The sequence below is a fragment of the Chlorocebus sabaeus genome, chromosome 21, assembly GCF_047675955.1.
Source record: "Chlorocebus sabaeus isolate Y175 chromosome 21, mChlSab1.0.hap1, whole genome shotgun sequence".
Lineage (NCBI taxonomy): Eukaryota > Metazoa > Chordata > Mammalia > Primates > Cercopithecidae > Chlorocebus > Chlorocebus sabaeus.
Window position 1 is genome coordinate 64,720,160 of NC_132924.1, and position 17,303 is coordinate 64,737,462.

General features: G+C 38.9%; 1 protein-coding gene across 13 annotated transcripts in view; it reads right to left on the bottom strand.

The window, feature by feature from the left end:
- Nucleotides 1-1,753: 1,753 nt before the first annotated feature.
- The window catches only part of ADAM22 (ADAM metallopeptidase domain 22), a 258,039-nt gene continuing 242,489 nt past the window's right edge, over nt 1,754-17,303 (bottom strand). For 12 of the 13 annotated variants that reach the window (XM_073009144.1, XM_038004582.2, XM_038004579.2 and 9 more), the window contains 2 exons: nt 11,333-11,456; nt 8,281-8,414 (listed from right to left, as the gene is read on the bottom strand). In XM_073009144.1, the coding sequence (XP_072865245.1) occupies nt 8,394-8,414; nt 11,333-11,456 (145 nt within the window). In that variant the 3' untranslated portion in view covers nt 8,281-8,393. Of the gene's footprint in view, nt 8,415-11,332; nt 11,457-17,303 lie in introns of all 13 variants that reach the window. The other variant, XM_038004584.2, reaches the window with a different exon arrangement.

Genomic DNA, 17,303 nt, shown 5'->3' on the forward strand with positions numbered 1-17,303 from the left:
TCACACTGCTATAAAGACACTACCCAAGACTGGGTAAGTTATAAAGGAAAGAGGTTTGACTCACAGTTCCACATGGCTGGGGAGGCCTCAGAAAACTTGCAGTCATGGCGGGAGGGGAAGCAGACACCTTCTTCACAAGGCAGCAGGAGAGAGAAATGCAAGCAGGGGAAATGCCAGACACTTATAAAGCCATTAGATCTCATGAGAACTCACTAACACAGTGGGGGAAACTGCCCCCATGATCCAATCACTTCCCTCCCTTGATGTGGGCTTACAGGTCCCTCCCTCAACACATGGGGATTACAGTTCGAGATGAGATTTGGGTGGGGACACAGAGCCAAACCATATCAGACATCATTCAGTTAATTCTGTTTTAATTATTGATATCTCAAAATGAATCTCTTTATCTCCTCCCCTTCTGCTTTCACCCATTCTTTCCAAAAGCATGGAGCATAGTCTTCAGCATGTCCCTGCAGTTAGAAAGTTTCCTTCCCCTTGACAAATTTGATGTATTCATCTCCTTTAATTACAGCCAGTCCTCATTACAAGTGGAATCTGTTGCCTTACTTCTATTTTATGTTGGGTTGTGTTTCATTCATTGTATACTTCTAGTGTAGCCTCACCCACTACTTTAAAATTATTTCCTGGTCTGTTTACTTTTTCTTAAAGAATCCAGTTGGAGCATGGTAAAGCTGCGAGCTCAAGCTTGAATACTTCAACTATTTGCAGAATTAAGCTCCTCAAATCACCCTCATTTAGGATTTAATTTTATTTTGGAGAGGTGTGCTTTACTCGTGTGTTTCAAGAGATCCATGATTTATAAAGTACTTTTAACACATTTCGTGCACTTCCATAGGAATGTGGCTGCCAGAGACCTGGTGCTTCCTGGGGATAGCTGGCATAGATTTGCACCACAGCAGTCATATTAAATTAAAGCTCTTGCTTCTATTGAGCCAAACCGGAGTTTAGACTCTCCTTCAGCATGATGTTCCAGGTGGCACTGTGAAGTCCGTGAGATGGCATGTGAGCTAAACTTCTGCCATCTGTGAACTAGACTTTGCTTTGGCTCAGCCGAGTGTGCTACTGTTTCAGTGTTCATCTAAATGAATTATTATATGACTAAAATATTATAAATACAAGAAATGGAGCATGTAATCACCATAAACTTTTAAAATCTCATAATAAATGTATAAGCCCTTCATCAGTGACTTCCTTCTCTTTTTCTCACATTAAAACAGTACCTTGACTACTTATAACTTATTTCCTATGCGGCCTATGAGCAGATGGCAAGGACCTTGCAAATGCCAGAATAATCATGGGCAGGTAACATGCCTGCCTGGAAGATGAAACGGTCACGGTGGAACAGTTTTTAGGCAATGAACTCATGAGCCCATCCTAGGGGCAGTGCTTTAGAATGCAGCACAGGTGAGCTTATTAACTAAGCACCACCGCCTGGTCTACAGGACAGGATAGAGGAAATTCATCCTCATTAGGGTGAGAGAGGAAGTGCTTACGAGGAGAGGCAAACAGATAAATAAGTAAATTACCTCTGCCATCCAGATGAGGAAACTGCAACAAATTGAGCACTCAGGCTTTGCTAAAGGGTTTGTATTTCTCAATTTCTCATCATGTTAGTGACCCCTTCTGGGACACCAGTGAACAGAAAAGAAACAATCCCTTGACTGTACCCCTAACAAAGCTTCTGAAAGAGAAACTGGCTGGGAGAAAAAAAAAAAGAGAAAAGAGTCGTGCATCAAAATAACATAAATCTTTTATTGAAAGTCAGTTTACTAATGTTACAATGAGAGTAACATAGAAAACCATGGTATCTTATTAGCTTTCAAAGTGAATACTAATAAAACTGCCAGAAATTTGAACCGTAAGTTACAGTGACCTTTAAAAACATCAAGATTTTGTTTACCTACAATGTAAGAACAATTTTATAACTTGAACAGCCATAAAACAAATTACACTTGCTCAGGAAAGCAGTTGCCATATACATTTCCATTGGTGTTTGCCAGAACCCCAGTAATTATTGAAATAGCTTAACGAACCTGAAATGCAGAGTAGCAGAGGAATGTTAAAATAATGCGAATCTAAGTATATACACATGATTACCTGATTACCAAAAGTGAAACCATGCTGCTATTAACACCTCCCCATGGGGTGGCTTCCACGATCTATAGATGGACATCACCTGTCAAAGGTGATAACCGTGGAAAACACTAGTGCCGACCTACTGCTGGCTAACATTGAAGCTACTATGTTTAGGTAAAACATCCAGTTTCTGAAAGAAGTTGTCTTTTGGGGGTGCTAGTTTGGAGAGGCAAGTCTTCCAGCAAGTTAAAAAAGGAGCACATGCTTAGCTATCCTGAATAAACATTTTTAAGCACTGTTGCAGTTAGTGTAAAAAAAAAAAAAGTTTTTCCATACAAAACAAAGGTGTTGAGTCATTTTTGCCCTTTAAAAAGACTGGTTGTAGAATCAGAGTTTGATTTTGTGCTGGATTAGGAAAGAAAAGTGGGGTTTCTAATCAGGCAGTGATACACATATATAATTTAGCAGGAACTTTTGTATTATTACTAAGTATTAATTCATATCAGCATTTTCTGTATTGTGTTACTTGTTCAACTTAGCACCGCTATATTTAAAGATTGGGGCTATTTGCATTTTTTAGAGCTTAACCATCCAACACAAATCACAGCCTGAAAATTCATAAAACAAGAGGCTAAGCCCTAGGGTGAATGCAGATGAGCATATTTTATATATACATATATATATATATATATGTGTATATATAAAATATATTTTTTTACAAGAAAGGAAAATACCTTTTCTTCACAAACTCTTTGAAACTTTATTGATGATTCTGTATGTGCATTATCTTAGGAATTGGTCTCATTGTATGCCTTTTTGTAAAACAAAACCAAAAACACACATTGCCTGGTTTTGATTTCAAGGATACTTAAGAACATGAAATGATGATTACCTGATGAAAAGCCTGCCAGCCTTGAAGCTTCCCCATATGATACAGGTTCTATGAACAATGCAACAGGGATGCATCAGGCAGGAGTGACTGACCCATCATGGACTGGACCACAAAGTATTCAGAGTCAACACTCAGTCAATCTGCCAAGCACACAAGTCTGTCTTAGGCATCCAGCGCCTCTCTTCCCATCACACCCCTCATGACAATGTGTGCTCTCCTGCATATCTGGCTTCAGGAATCTTCCTGTGGATATTCATTCTGCATCTGTGCCAGGACTAAATGCCCCATGATCTCCCAAAGTTCTCTGCTTCTTATCTCCTCCCCATCCTGAAATTCACCCTCTTGGGACTCATCTCCCAGTGACTTCCTAAGTTGCCTAAGCTGCTAATGTGCCAGTGGGCGAAGATAAAGATGCCTGCCACCTCTACTCCCTAGGGCATCCTAGGGTTCTCTCAAGGGACAGTTTAGCCAAAGGAACTGACTTCCACAATAGAGAAGTTCCCAGTCAGGAGGAAAAAGTTGCATAGCTACTGAAGGGGGAGCTACATAGGAAGCAGGACGGTTCTGGAAGCATTCCTCAAAATCTCACCATGAGGATGCTTACTTGCTTGTCAGACTATGGATATAAAGGACAAAAGTACTAATTAGGTTTTTGGTTTTGAATGTTTTGTTTTTTCTGCTTACAAACAACCAGAAGATGCTCCATTTGGGGGACTAACAAAGCAATGAATAAAATGCCAATAGAAACACTCCTGTTTTCTAAAGTCCTGTCGCATCTTCGCTCTGCATCTGCAGATGTGATAGAAAAGCTCCTCTTGGAATTAAATCACCTCCCCCCAGAGCATATGCTATGAGCATGTGCCAACAATTCCCAGCAGGTATACTTTTAACAGCAGGGCTACTCACACACAGCTGGCATGGGCTGCTGCCGCTGGGCCAATTTTCACAAGAGCAGACTGCACCCCTCATTATATGACACTATCAATGAGAAACTGTTTATCAAAGTCCTTAGTTCTTCCAGGTCAGGAGAAAAGTTGCTGCTTCCAAAACCAGAGTAGTTTTATCCATTCAAAAACATCTAAGGAGGAAAAAACCCAAAACATCTCAGCCCCAAATTAAGCCCTATTCCATGGAAGTGTTTACTTCCTATACATCTTAAGCTGCAGAGCAAGAATGAGAAATTTATCTTGACTCCATACATTTAACAGAGTGGAAAGGTATTTAGGTGGCAGTTTTAGAGAAAAAAAAACCATAAAAGTTAAAGGAAAAATATAATTAGGTACATAAAAAGTAGGTATGACGGTGCAAATGGGAGTCAAGAGCGTTTCATGGAAAATTCATGCCAACTTACCAACGGTAGGGTGATATTTATGATATGCTGCCCATGTGGGCATCCAGTGGCAGCAGCCAGATGTGTCCTATCAGACTGTGCAGGCAGCTGTCTCATCCCTCCTCACTCCTGCCAGTTCCTAACTTGGCTCTCCCCTTCCCATATACTCTACAAGCTACTCAATATCCTGCCAATAAATTATCTTTCCTTTAAGTAAAATAAAGTAAAATAGTCTTTTATTTAGATAAGGATTTATTATTGTGTTAAATAATAACATAAGAAAATTTATTTAAAATACTATATATATATGGTTAAAATAGAACTACATGACAATAGGAAATGAATGGATAAAATGAACAAACCTTATTTTAAAACACTGAAAAAAAATGAATAAAAATATCATATATCTTCTGGTCCAAAGGTAACTATAAAACATAAAGAACAAAATTCCAATAAAGGTAACAGGTAAAGTAGCCATAAGAGACCTGGGACAATAGACAGGATTAAATTATGTAGATATGCAAGGGAATCAACAGAAAAGAAATGTAAGCCTGTTTTGAAATTCAAACATAAAGAGTCCTTCTTGGAAAGTGCACAGAATATCTAATTTTGTCTTTCTGACAACTTCTTTAGAAACCCTATTAATGTTACTTTCAGAAATTCTATGCCGGACTGACCTTATATACAAACACAATTTTAAAATTCTTTTTAAAGTGAGAGGGAAAAGAGACAAACTATGGCATCACTTAATAAAGCACCAATATCAAAGTGAAAAATAAGTTGGCATTTTAAGCCCACATTTGCTTTATTCATCAATATTTTTTTAAAGGAACAACTCTGATAGGTTATTCCTAATCGAAGCTCTGGGTTTCTTGTTAAAAATACAGCAACCAGAGCAAATTGAAAGCCCTCATCATGTTGCACTGTCTGATTTATTCCTTTCCACAGATTGCATGTGCCCTGGGGATCATTTCCAGCCTGCAGCGTTCAGAGGACCATGCCACTTCCCATCTAAATAAAGAGTGGCTGGATGCAGAGGACAGTTCATGTGGCCAGTCCACTCTGTAAGGACTCCCTGCTATCCCACGCCTTCCTGTTGACACTTACTGGAGAGATTTAAATGTTCCTTTAAATCAGAGTTGACTGCACTACAACGACTATGGATAAATGGAACATCTCGGGCAGCTGGGTGCCAATCTGTAGTCTTATCAATGCATCAAACTTTAGAAAGAGGGGGAAAAGGCATACAATGAAACATAAAGGCCAAATAACTGCTCTCTTCTGCTTAGCAATGATTTTTTAGTGGATTGGGAAATACAAATATTAGTTGCATGATATAAACTGTTATATGGCCTCAAAGTTTCTCTTCAAAACAGTTATTTAAAGAGAAATAATGCTGTGCTTGTATATTTAATGCTACCTACCTCAGTGGATGAAAAGTCATAAATATTTAGATGTAACGCCTCTAGAACCCCAAACCATGAGTATATATACAGATACTTCTTGAAACTCTCCCTTGAGACTATAAATTTGTCAATGAATCCCACAAATGGCTCTAAGAATGTTTAAACATGGGAGATAGAGTAGATTCCAAGAATAGAACATTAAAGTTACTGTATACCTAAAATCATAATCTCTAAAAATAAAACATAAAAATTTTTATTCAGTTCCACAGGAAGGTGGAGCTTCCAAAGAGGGTAATTACAAACTATATACCTCTAGAGCAACCATGTCTCCCAAAAGGCACATGATAATGATTTTCATTTGAAATAATAATTTCATGTAAAAATAACTGAGGTGAAGGAAGAAAGACACATGGATGGATGATAGACAGAGATCTGTTAACTTCTCAGCTAGCCATTTGTGGATTCTTTCAAATTAGAGTTTGTGTACCTGTAACTAGGAAGCATATTTACATGAGGCACCTTATATTCAAATCTATAAACTCTTTTATAGTCAAAATAAACCTTATAGCATTAGCCTTTTATACACTCAATACCAGGAAACATTCAGTGCACGTTACAGTGATCTTGGTAAAAAGTCACTTTATTTGCTACATCTTTCAATCTGTCTGCCCTTCTGTTCTTGGCTTGAGCTATGTGGCAACAGTGCCCAACACTCACCCAAACCTTGGCCTGATGGATCGCTTTACGGTCATATTAACAATCACATCCCTTCCTGTCATGAAAAATGCTGTTTTACATTATGTAATTTTGGATCATTAAATTGTTTTCCAACCATTTCAAAGACTTTCAAAAGAGAGGTCCATTACCGAAGACATAAACACAAAGCACAAAATGCTGCCTTCTAACTCGGCCCTTCAGTTTGGGCATCATATGTAATCAATTTGATTACATATGAAGATGATATGGATTTTGTCCATGGATACTATGGAAGAGGATCAAATTTAGAGATTATTTCTGAAACCCTGTCTGCAGGTTCCATACCTCTTAAGAACACACAGAAAATTAGCAAATCAGAAGTATACTTCAGAGCAGACCATGTGATTGAGCCCATCAATCTCCAGTCTCACTAGGGTAGCTAGCTTTCTTTTGGAATGACAGATCTGCCATTATAACAGTTATCAAACTTTGGTTTTAAAGAAGGGTCTTTTAAAATAGAATCCTATTTTCCTATGGATTAAAAAATATATGGTTCAAAGCATCAGATTCTTTCCCCCTGCCAGCTGTTAGTGTAGCTCTGCAGTTGCTGCATCTCTGTGGTTTAGATCTAACTTAACCCTTTATGAACGGTTGAGGCTACCCAACTCAAACAGTAGAATCTTCCATCATCTTGCTCCAGAGTGAGTGCAGAATGACTTGTTGGGATTCACATCCCAGTGATGATAAATATTCTTAATCAATAGTGTCAAAGTTGTTTTTGTTAAAACAAGTCATTCATTTCACAGATAAGGGTGACTGAAAAGTTTTGTCAAGGAACAAAACTTCAGGCCACAAAGGGTTAGAGTATTGGCAAGTCAGAAGCTACCAGCTCGCTGGCAGTACGTGGTCTCATGTGTCTTTGGTGCACTTGCTTAATCTCAGCAGGACACATTGCTGAGGGGCTGGCTCACTGGGATGAGATGGGATGGATGGATGGGATGGATGATGTCCAGGGAGCTGCCCATCGGGAGCAGAGTGGGCTCCTGCATCAGCAAACTGTGGAGGCCAGAAGTTTTGCTGGGCATTTAGTTCTCTCACTCAATTACTTACTCAATAAAACTGCGCCTCCAGACTGTGCACAGGTTAAAGGGATATCACATGTTTTAGACAAATACCAATTATGGAGAGACACATTTACAGCACTGACCACTATATTTACATTACCTGCTTATAGTCTTTGAAGATCACTGGATGGATGACGATGATGTGATTGTGACTGAATTTTTAGGCATTTGGCAAAATACACTTGTGTGTAACAGCTGCATTTTTTTAAATTTTAAAAATGTTACATATATACAATTGTCCTTGTATGCTAATATAAATATGAAAAGTAAAAAACAAAACAAAAATTAAAATACATGTTTAAAGTTAGCCTATGGGATATTGGCCTCTCAAAGCTTTAAAGTCCTGCAGAAAAATCCTATATGCCTTAGCCCTGCATGCTCGTTTCTATTATGGGATGTTGTTTCCTTAAATATGGAAAACAATAAACAGAAGCTTCATGCATATAGCATTAGTGTTTACAGTGAGGATGTGCTTCAGAACATCAAGTTCTGAATCCACTATTGTCCCTTAGGAAACTTGCTACATTTGGGTCATGTGAGTTAACTTTATGGATATTTCTACATCTTATCTGTCATGCGGATTATCTGTTAACATACCAGTACCTTTATTGTTCCATGTTATAGTGTAACATTTCAGTAGTTCTTTTCATGATTCAGTTAAACCCTAAGCCAATGACAAAAAGAAAATGGTAACCAGATGTGAGACTCCACTTCCTCTCCTCTGTAGCATCTCAGAGGGTCTTCGTATTGTCTGAAGAGCAGATAGATTTGCAGTGATTCCAAGAGCCTGGGTTTCTATAAAAGTTGAAGTAAACAGTTTTCGATGTATCACATGTAAACAGTTGATCTTAAATGGATGTCTCCCATAGCTGCACAACAGAAAAGAGCAAAATTGCACATTGTGAAAGCAGGAAGCAGATGTATTCTGAGTAGGAGATGAAAAAGATTCAGTGATTCCATCCACACATATGTGACTGTGGATGCACACTCTTGCAAAGTCTAAAAAGTGGATAGAATAAACACTCCAACTTTTAGCTCTCTCTTTCCTCAAAACCTGTGTCTCAACCTTTTCAACAACAGCCATCTTTTGATACAAAAACCATCACATCCTCATTTAATGTTACTAAAATTTTGAATAAATATTGTGTCTCAAACGAAATAAAAGAATTTAAAATACTATTTTTTTAGCTATACATGCCCTTCCTTTCCCCAGGATTCCGAGACAGCCAGCTAGAGCAGTGGTTCTCAACCTCAGCTGCACATTACATTAATCTGGGGAGGTTTCTACAATTCCGCTTCCCAGGCAGCACACCAGACCAACTAAATCAAAACCTCTCTGGGTGGGACTCAGGCGTAAGAATATTTTAAAAGCTTTGCAGATGATTCCCTTGTGCAGCCACAACAGAAAACCACTGACATCAGGGAAGTGTGAGTTCATCAATTCCACCATCACCCACTTGAAAATCATTGCCATACACTCCAATTCTATCACTACCTCCTTAAAAACGGTTCTCTCTCATGAGCTGAGGTATCACAGTGGAATGATACATTCAAGGCAGGATGTCCCTTCATTCATGCTGTCCCTCCTACCCTCTCCTTGCTTTTGCCATGAGGTCTTTATATTGGCCCTGTTCAGATCAAATTTCTACAACGTTCAGCAATCACCTTAATGGACTAATAACAAGTGTGACATGATCAGATATGAATGCAACTCAGTTCACCAGAAAAGGAAGACCAATTTAAAAAGAAGATCAAGCTGATGAAATATGTTTCCAGGCAATATAATTTAGATATAATTATTATAAACATAAACAAAGCCTATGACCAGAGTGACTTAGGTTGTATCCAATTTCCATCCACATTCCATTTTTACTAGACATTTGATATATGTCACTGTATATATAATGAGTTTCTGGGAAAGAAAAAGGAGAAAAAGCCAAGTGATTAAGTAGATGTTTCTATACAGGTTCCCTTAATATGTTCTCCCAAATCTTCATGGAAATCTTGTTCTGAATGCCCAAGTCTGCCTACCCCACAGGACTGTGGTAAAGCCACCATCCTATCTACCTTAGGTCTGCTTTATATGTCCTTTTTATTGAAAAGACGCCAACCCCTTGGAAACCAAATGAATATCTGAACTGTGGGGATCTTCGTGAATGGGTGACACTGGTGGTGGAGAGGAGTTAAATGGGGCTTGTGGTGGGTCTGGAGCAAAGATGATCTCAATTGATGCTCAGATGATAGTCTGGAGGGCTAAAGGGTTTGGACTCTGGCCTTGGAGAGCTGAAGTTTCCTCAATATTTTTTTATAAAGATTAAAAATAATATGTGACAGAAAGGAGAAAGAAGGGAGGGACAAATGAATAACATTGGGAAAAACCTGAATGTCATGACTACCCCAGTGGGATAAAATGAGCAACTGCCAAGCATCACTTTCAGCATGAGGCATGCCTTGGCCCACACCTATGTGGTGGTAACAGAGGGGCTGCTGATAGGAAGATCTGCTTGTTCCACTCTCCACAGCCCACAGAGACATCCCAATGATAGGGGCTGTGTATTTGGTAGGATTCTGCCACATGCTTATGTGGCTGTTCCACAGTGCATAGAACAAATCAGACCTTTCACGTAACAATCACAGCAGCCAGAGTCTTTGTAGTCATCTGCTCAGCCCAGGAAAGGGGCCATGGGCCAGCCATTTTTTCTGGAGAGCTATCGTTTTTACAGGCTCTTGTGTGGTAATATCTCCAATAACCCAAACTCTGACATGACAACAGCTGAGGGAATGTCCCTAACTTGATGGAGCAAAACAGGGATACAGACAATTTAGCAGAAAGAAAGTCGGGTGCTACACTTAGAAAATTCTTTGAGGAGGGCAGGAATGACACCAGTCTCAGATTTCATTATCACCCATGACATCATGAACAACTAGATATCTATCAAGAAGTCTTCTGTTAATTCAGATAGCTGAGTGCTGGGAATCTGAATTGTCTTGTTATCTTTTACCATTTCTCATATTAACATACAATGGTAATTTTTTATTATTAACAAAACACTGCTGGTAGTTTTTAAAGACTTTTGGATTATAGTGATCTACACCGCTTTTAATTATTTGTGCCTTCTTACTGACTCTGAGTTAAATTAAAATTTGAATGATCCACGTTTACCTTGAACCACGTAATTTAGGTTTGGGATCAAAGAGATTCTGAAACATCTCTTAAGACCAAAAAGTCTAACCAGCAGCTAAAACTGACGAGGCTTATAAGCTTTATTTTATTTTTTTGCAACATTATTTCTAAGAAGATCAACATTACAGTGTAAATGACCACAACAGAGCCTGGACATCAATAAAGGTAATTATTCTTTGGTTGTATCTTTCACTTAAGTCTCTGAGGGCCAGTCTGCCTCTCTCAACTCCACTGTATCTCCAATTCTACATACTGATATGTTTCAGGAATGTTGTGAGACAGAGTGGCAGTGTGATTAAAATGTAAAAGGTGACATAGAAAAATACAGTGTTTTGTTTACTCAAGGTTGTACTATATTAGCTATAATAATATATAAATATAGAGCAATTAATTACACAAAATGTATCTAGGCTATATCAATGTAGATTGAACTATTTGCAAATATAAATCTGAAGCCAAAAGTCCCAAGAATCTCCTTATTTTCAAGTTTGATTTTTTCATTTTCTTAGGAACAAGGGAGGAAAAATGGTTCTCTCTTTTATAAACTCATAGATAAATGATAATGACTGAGCATGTCAGCACATGAAAGAGGTTTCCACATACCCTTGCACTTTGTCGGTTCACTTTCTTCTCCTCATCAGGAAGTGGAGGCATTGGGTAGGGGTATTTTCTGCTGGAGGCAATAGACCCAGTTGATGAAGAAGGAGACTTGGCAGGAGATAAAGTCCTGAGATGTTGAGAACATGAAATAAACATCATGTGATTGCCTAACAATTTTCAAATATCTGAAAAGTGGGGTCAGAACAAACCCTCTGACTTCTAACTTTCATATGCCACTACTGCAAAGATTTAACTACTGGGAAGATATTCTGTCATTCTCAACAGTGAAATGCTGCAATTTTATCTTCCTAATTTCATGACTGCGATGGATTATTTAAATGTTAGTACATAGAATGATACTTTTAAACTACAAGCCACTAAAAATGTATCCTATAGAATAGATAAAAAGCTAAAATGGAGAAGGGATGAAATTATTCTAAGAGCTTATAATGGTAAATTACATGTATAAAATATTAATATTGTGCCTTATTTTTACCACTTAATGTAAAAATGTTTAAGTACAATAATTCCAATTTTCTCTTAAGATCTCAAAATCCATTACAATTGATATATTTATTAGTTGCTAAATCACACACCAGTTTACACAACACTCATGCATTCAGAGGCCAGTGTGTTAGTTGTGAAGGAACAAAGGCAAATACAGGGCTTTTAATAAATTAGTAAACATGCAAGCAGTAAGGAATGCAGAGTTCCAGCCAAATAAAGTATGATGAGAACATACAAAAATGGTCTAATTAGTCCCTACCATGAGCATTTCTATGTAAGCTGTTGGTGTATTATGCTGTACTGGATTGGTTTTGCATGTGTAGTGGTAATTTGTGACTAAGCTGAACATACTAGACAAGCCCATATCTATTGCTAACTTGTCTTTAAAGTGAAAAAAAAAAAACACAGCTGAGTAAAAAATGTCTACTCATAACATATCAATGAAAAACAGATGTGATAACTGTAGTACCTATTCCATTCACAAACGTTACCACTACACATCCACTGCTCCTTAATCCCTGGTGCAAGGTGGTAAAAACCCATATTGCTGAACTGGTTACACTGCCACATTACAGCAGAAGTATTTATTTCAGTAGAATGTACTTCATCTGCTATGACTGATCCAGCCTGGGAATGTTGGCTGGGAGGGGTGGGGGTAGCATTGGGTAGGTCAAGATCTACTGCCTAGGCTGCATTCAATAGCATAAAGTTGTCTTTTTTCCTCCCTTGTTTTAAATTTTGGTTTGCATGCATACATTATCCTTTGCTCTGGTTCTGACATAGTTTTCATACTAATTTCCATTTTATGGACACTGAATTCAAACTAAAGTTTGAAAATAATTTTTCCTATACACCCAAAGATAGTAGTAGTGAACATTCTTGATAGATTTTAAGAATGAAGAATGGTACAATTCACTTTTAATCTGTAACTCCTATTTTTGAAAAATGGCTAGGACCACTCCTTTGCCTGAATGCTTAGAACACAGCAGCTCTTTGATTTCTCCTATGTTAATGCTCTTCATTGCGGAGTGGATGGGTGTAACTAATACTAGTACTTCAAATTCTCTAAAGTTCTATTAAAGCAATGTACTACTTCATATTTTTTAATTGAGAAATTAATTTTTTTATTTTAGAAAAACACTTTAAATAGGACTATGATCTTTAAGAAACAAATTTGGTACATGTAAGATGATGACAAACTTCTGCATTTAGATACTTCTGCATCTTTCTAAAATGAGGACTGTTAACCTGGCATCAGTTTTTCAGCCTAATCACTACTGATAAAATATCCAAGTTTAGGAAAGCTAGTAAGGTACACAAACAAATAATTAAACCTTGTTTACTTTAGGGGATCATGCAAAATGAGGCATCTTTTTAATCTGCTGCAGCATGTGTGTCCACACCATTAGCTATTAGCTTTTAGCTTCACAGTCATTCCAGCTTAAAGCTGGAATGCTTGGCCATGGGTCCAAATGGCCAGCCTGGAACATGTACAAAGCCATTCCAATGAGGGGTGCTGAAGGTCCAGTCTTCCCCTCAAATATCTTCCTATGGGCAAAGCCAATTAAGTTAGAACAAAAACAGGAGATTTTCTCCAGAATCCCAAAGAAATTGCACATATACTTCTTCTTAAAATAACACGCTAGTTAATTGACACCTTGGACCCTGAGGGGAAGAAAAGAAGCTGAGCAGGAAAGTTTTAGCAGGGGAAAGGGTCCTGGAGGCGGGTATAAAAGTGATTATCTTGGGGGGATGAGAGCACCAAAGCAGGAGTCAAAACAGAAGTAAAGAATAATAACATGCTTGTTAATTGGCATCTTGGACCCCGAGGGGAAGAGAAGCCCAGCAGGAAAGTTTTAGCAGGGGAAAGGCTCCTGCAGGCTGGGTGGTATATGGCAGTATAAAAGTGATTATCCTTGGGGGGATGGAGAGCACCAGAGCAGGAGTCAAAACAGGACTAGATGCCATGATAGCATAAAACACTTTAGGGAAAATAAACTCAAAATGTCTCACAAATGTCTAAGGAAGACATTTCTTCAAAACTATCTCCAGGCTCTTTTCTGACCTTGATTGACTACTTGCCTGGCAGTTCCAGCCTGGCTTTCACCTAAAGCCAGGCACCAGCACAGCTCATTCACTTAAAAAGTAAAGTGCATCACTGGATACAAGTCAACCATTATTATTACTGCATTTTATTTTATTTTATTTTTTGAGATGGAGTCTCACTCTGTCAACCAGTCTGAAGTGTAGTTGGTGTGATCTCCGCTCACTGCAGCCTCTGCCTCCTGGGTTGGAGTGATTCTCCTGCCTCAGTCTCCTGAGTAGCTGGGACTATAGGAGTGTACCACCACGCTTGGGTAATTTTTGTATTTTTAGTAGAGACAGGGTCTCACCATGTTGGCCAGGCTGGTCTCAAACTCCTGACCTCAAATGATCCACCCACCTTGGCCTCCCAAAGTGCTGGGATTATAGGCATAAGTCACTCCGCCCAGCCCATTACTGTATTTTAAAAAATGATAATTACCATAATGGATACCCTATTAGAATTACACAATAAAAGTATGTTTGTGTGCCAGTGGATTGTGGTGCCTCTTGGGGCTACATCAAACTTCCTGGGATTACCTTCTGTATATATGCCTGTAAGGCCAACCTCAGTTCAGTTCTGCACCCACGGACAGGCTAAAAACCAGGCCAGTCACATGGAGAGGGACACAAGTCCAACTCTTACTCACTTGTGTTCATATGTGAGTTTTATAGTAGGTTGATCCAGGAAAATTTGTTATTTTATTTTTATTTATTTTTTTGAGATGGAGCCTCGCTCTTTTGCCAGGCTGAAGTACAGTGGTGTGATCTCAGCTCTCTACAACCTCCGCCTCCCAGGTTCAAGCAATTCTTCTGCCTCAGCCTCCCAAGTAGCTGGGATTACAAGTGCGCACCACCACACCCAGCTAATTTTTGTATTTTTAGTAGAGATGGGGTTTTACCCTGTTGGCCAGGATGGTCTCAATCTCCTGACCTCGTGATCCGCCCACCTCGGCCTCCCAAAGTGCCGGGATTACAGGCATGAGCCATCATGCCTGGCCTAGATCCAGGAGAATTTGTTAAGTGTACTAAGGGAGGATTCAAGTCATCAGTATCCACTCTGCTACTTTTAATTAAGGTGAAATGGAAAAGGTACAGATTTTGGATTCAGAGCCAGGCTCTAGTTCTGGTTCTGACACTTACTAGCTGTGCATAGGTAAACCTAGGTAAACTAGGTAAACCTTGAATTACTCTTTGTACCTCAGTTTCCTCCACCTACAGAAAGGTAATAGGAATGCCTACACCTTAGGATGTGAGGAATAAAGATATATCGTAGGCACTTAATACACGACAGTTGTAATTATTCATTTTCTTTCAGAGTCACCAAAAATTCCATAGAATCATGGAAGTGGACTCGAAAACCCTGATGAAGTGAGTAATCAATGGGATAATACCCGAGAGTAACGATACCTTCTGAAAGCTTATAACAGAACTGCATCCAGGATCTGGGTGTGGCAAGATAATGCACTTGTCCTGATCTCACTTGCTTCTTCCTGGTGGCCCGAATTCATGCAGAGAACAATCTGAGCAACCACTGTCATATCGAAACTGGATAAGGGGCACAGCAGAGGCACTCTCATCACTCAATATCTATTTAGGAATTTGCCTTGCTCTCTCTAGCAGTGTGGCTACTATATTTTAAATGCTGGACTATATTTTGAACCAGTTTGCTGCAGATTGCATTTTGATAAGGATGCCACAAAGCCAACACCACATGGCTGTAATCCCAGCACTCTGAGAGGCTGAGGCAGGTGGATTGCTTGAGCCCAGGAGTTTGAGACCAGCTTGAGCAACACGGTGAGATTACATCTCTACAAAAAACAATAAGGTGACTTTTGCCCTCACTGGTGATTTTGAAAGGAAGGGTAATCCTGAATGACCTGGCCACAGATGAAGCAGATCTGAGCCTAAGCATAGAGTTGGCAAGGCACAAGCCAAGCTGTGGAAGCACTTTGGGGCTCCTATGTGAGGCTTGGCTTGGATAGAGAGTGGATGAAATTGTCCCTTGCATTAGAATCACTGTGTTAAACGTTCTGGGCCATGTCAATTATTTACCACCACCACAGAAATGCTGTATTGAATTTCAAATCTTATCACCTGTGTTAACCCAAAAATGAGTTAAATTATAACTGTCCACAGAACTTTAACCTTTAAACATAAATATGATTTTTAACAATTAATTCTTAATTTCACTATCTACTGTAGGAATCAACATCTCATATTAGAATAGAAAATAAAGGAGCCCTCTAAAATTGTCCTTGCAGTTTTGCACGTGCAACCGGGGTGCTAAAGCATTTCCCCATCCAAATTGCATTTAGTCATGCGGCTTCTGGGCAGACCTGGGTGCTGATTTTAAGAAAAGTGACCTCTTTCTCTGAGAGCCACATAAACTACTCAGTTCACCCAGGGGAGGTGAATCAACTCTTCCGGGGTACCATTTCACAAATTATTGCTGCAAAAATGCTAAATCCATTTGGGAATGAAAACCCTAACCTATATAGGACCAAAGTCATTCTGTTTTGGATCCATGGCTGGTACAAATTACAATCTGCCCACAAGCCTGAGGAAAATAGAAAGGAGAAATAGGACTGCAGGTGAGCCAAGATTCCAAATAACAGTCAAAATCATCTTACCTGTCTTCCTGATGTTGGCCATCTTGGGAGCTACAGACGAGGGTGGGATGTTTGAATGTGAGTGTATGTGTATGAGGTTCAGTGTGGGAAAGTGTGGGACAAGCAGAGGGGCAGGGTAGGAGGGAAAGATGGGGTATAAAAGCAGGATATATTTTTATGAGCAGGCAGGAGTTATGCTTTCCTTGGGGCGTATGCAAATGTTATGGATCGAATTAAAAGGCAGGTAGGTCTAATCATTTTCTCAAACTATACATAACTAAACTAAATGGTACACTGGAAGAGAGAGTCCACCTTATATGGGTGCTGAGAGTTAAAAACACATACATATTTTGATATCCGTTCAATGTTGACCCAAGACATGGCAATCAGTAACATGAAAGTTTATTGTAAAATTGTGTTCAGAAGAGGTAGTAATTGAGTACATATTTCTCCTTTACCTTAGTTGTCCACAAAGTAGTCAGATATAAAGTGGACATTTACCTCTAGGAAATCACTTTACTAGAAAGGGTGAAAAATGCCATTAAGAACGCTTGGAAATTCTTTCTGACCTGTAAATGTCACACAGAGTTGCAGTGAATTGAGTAAATTTGATAGTTTCTAAAATGTAGCGATATTCTTCTATTTTGTGAGTCAAGAATATATTTCCAGCTGCTTCCTGTTCTATTTGAAGTATTAGATGACAACATTTTTATTAGCATAAAAAATTCCTTACATGCTTTGTTGAGAATCTGTAAAACACTTCTCAGCACAGC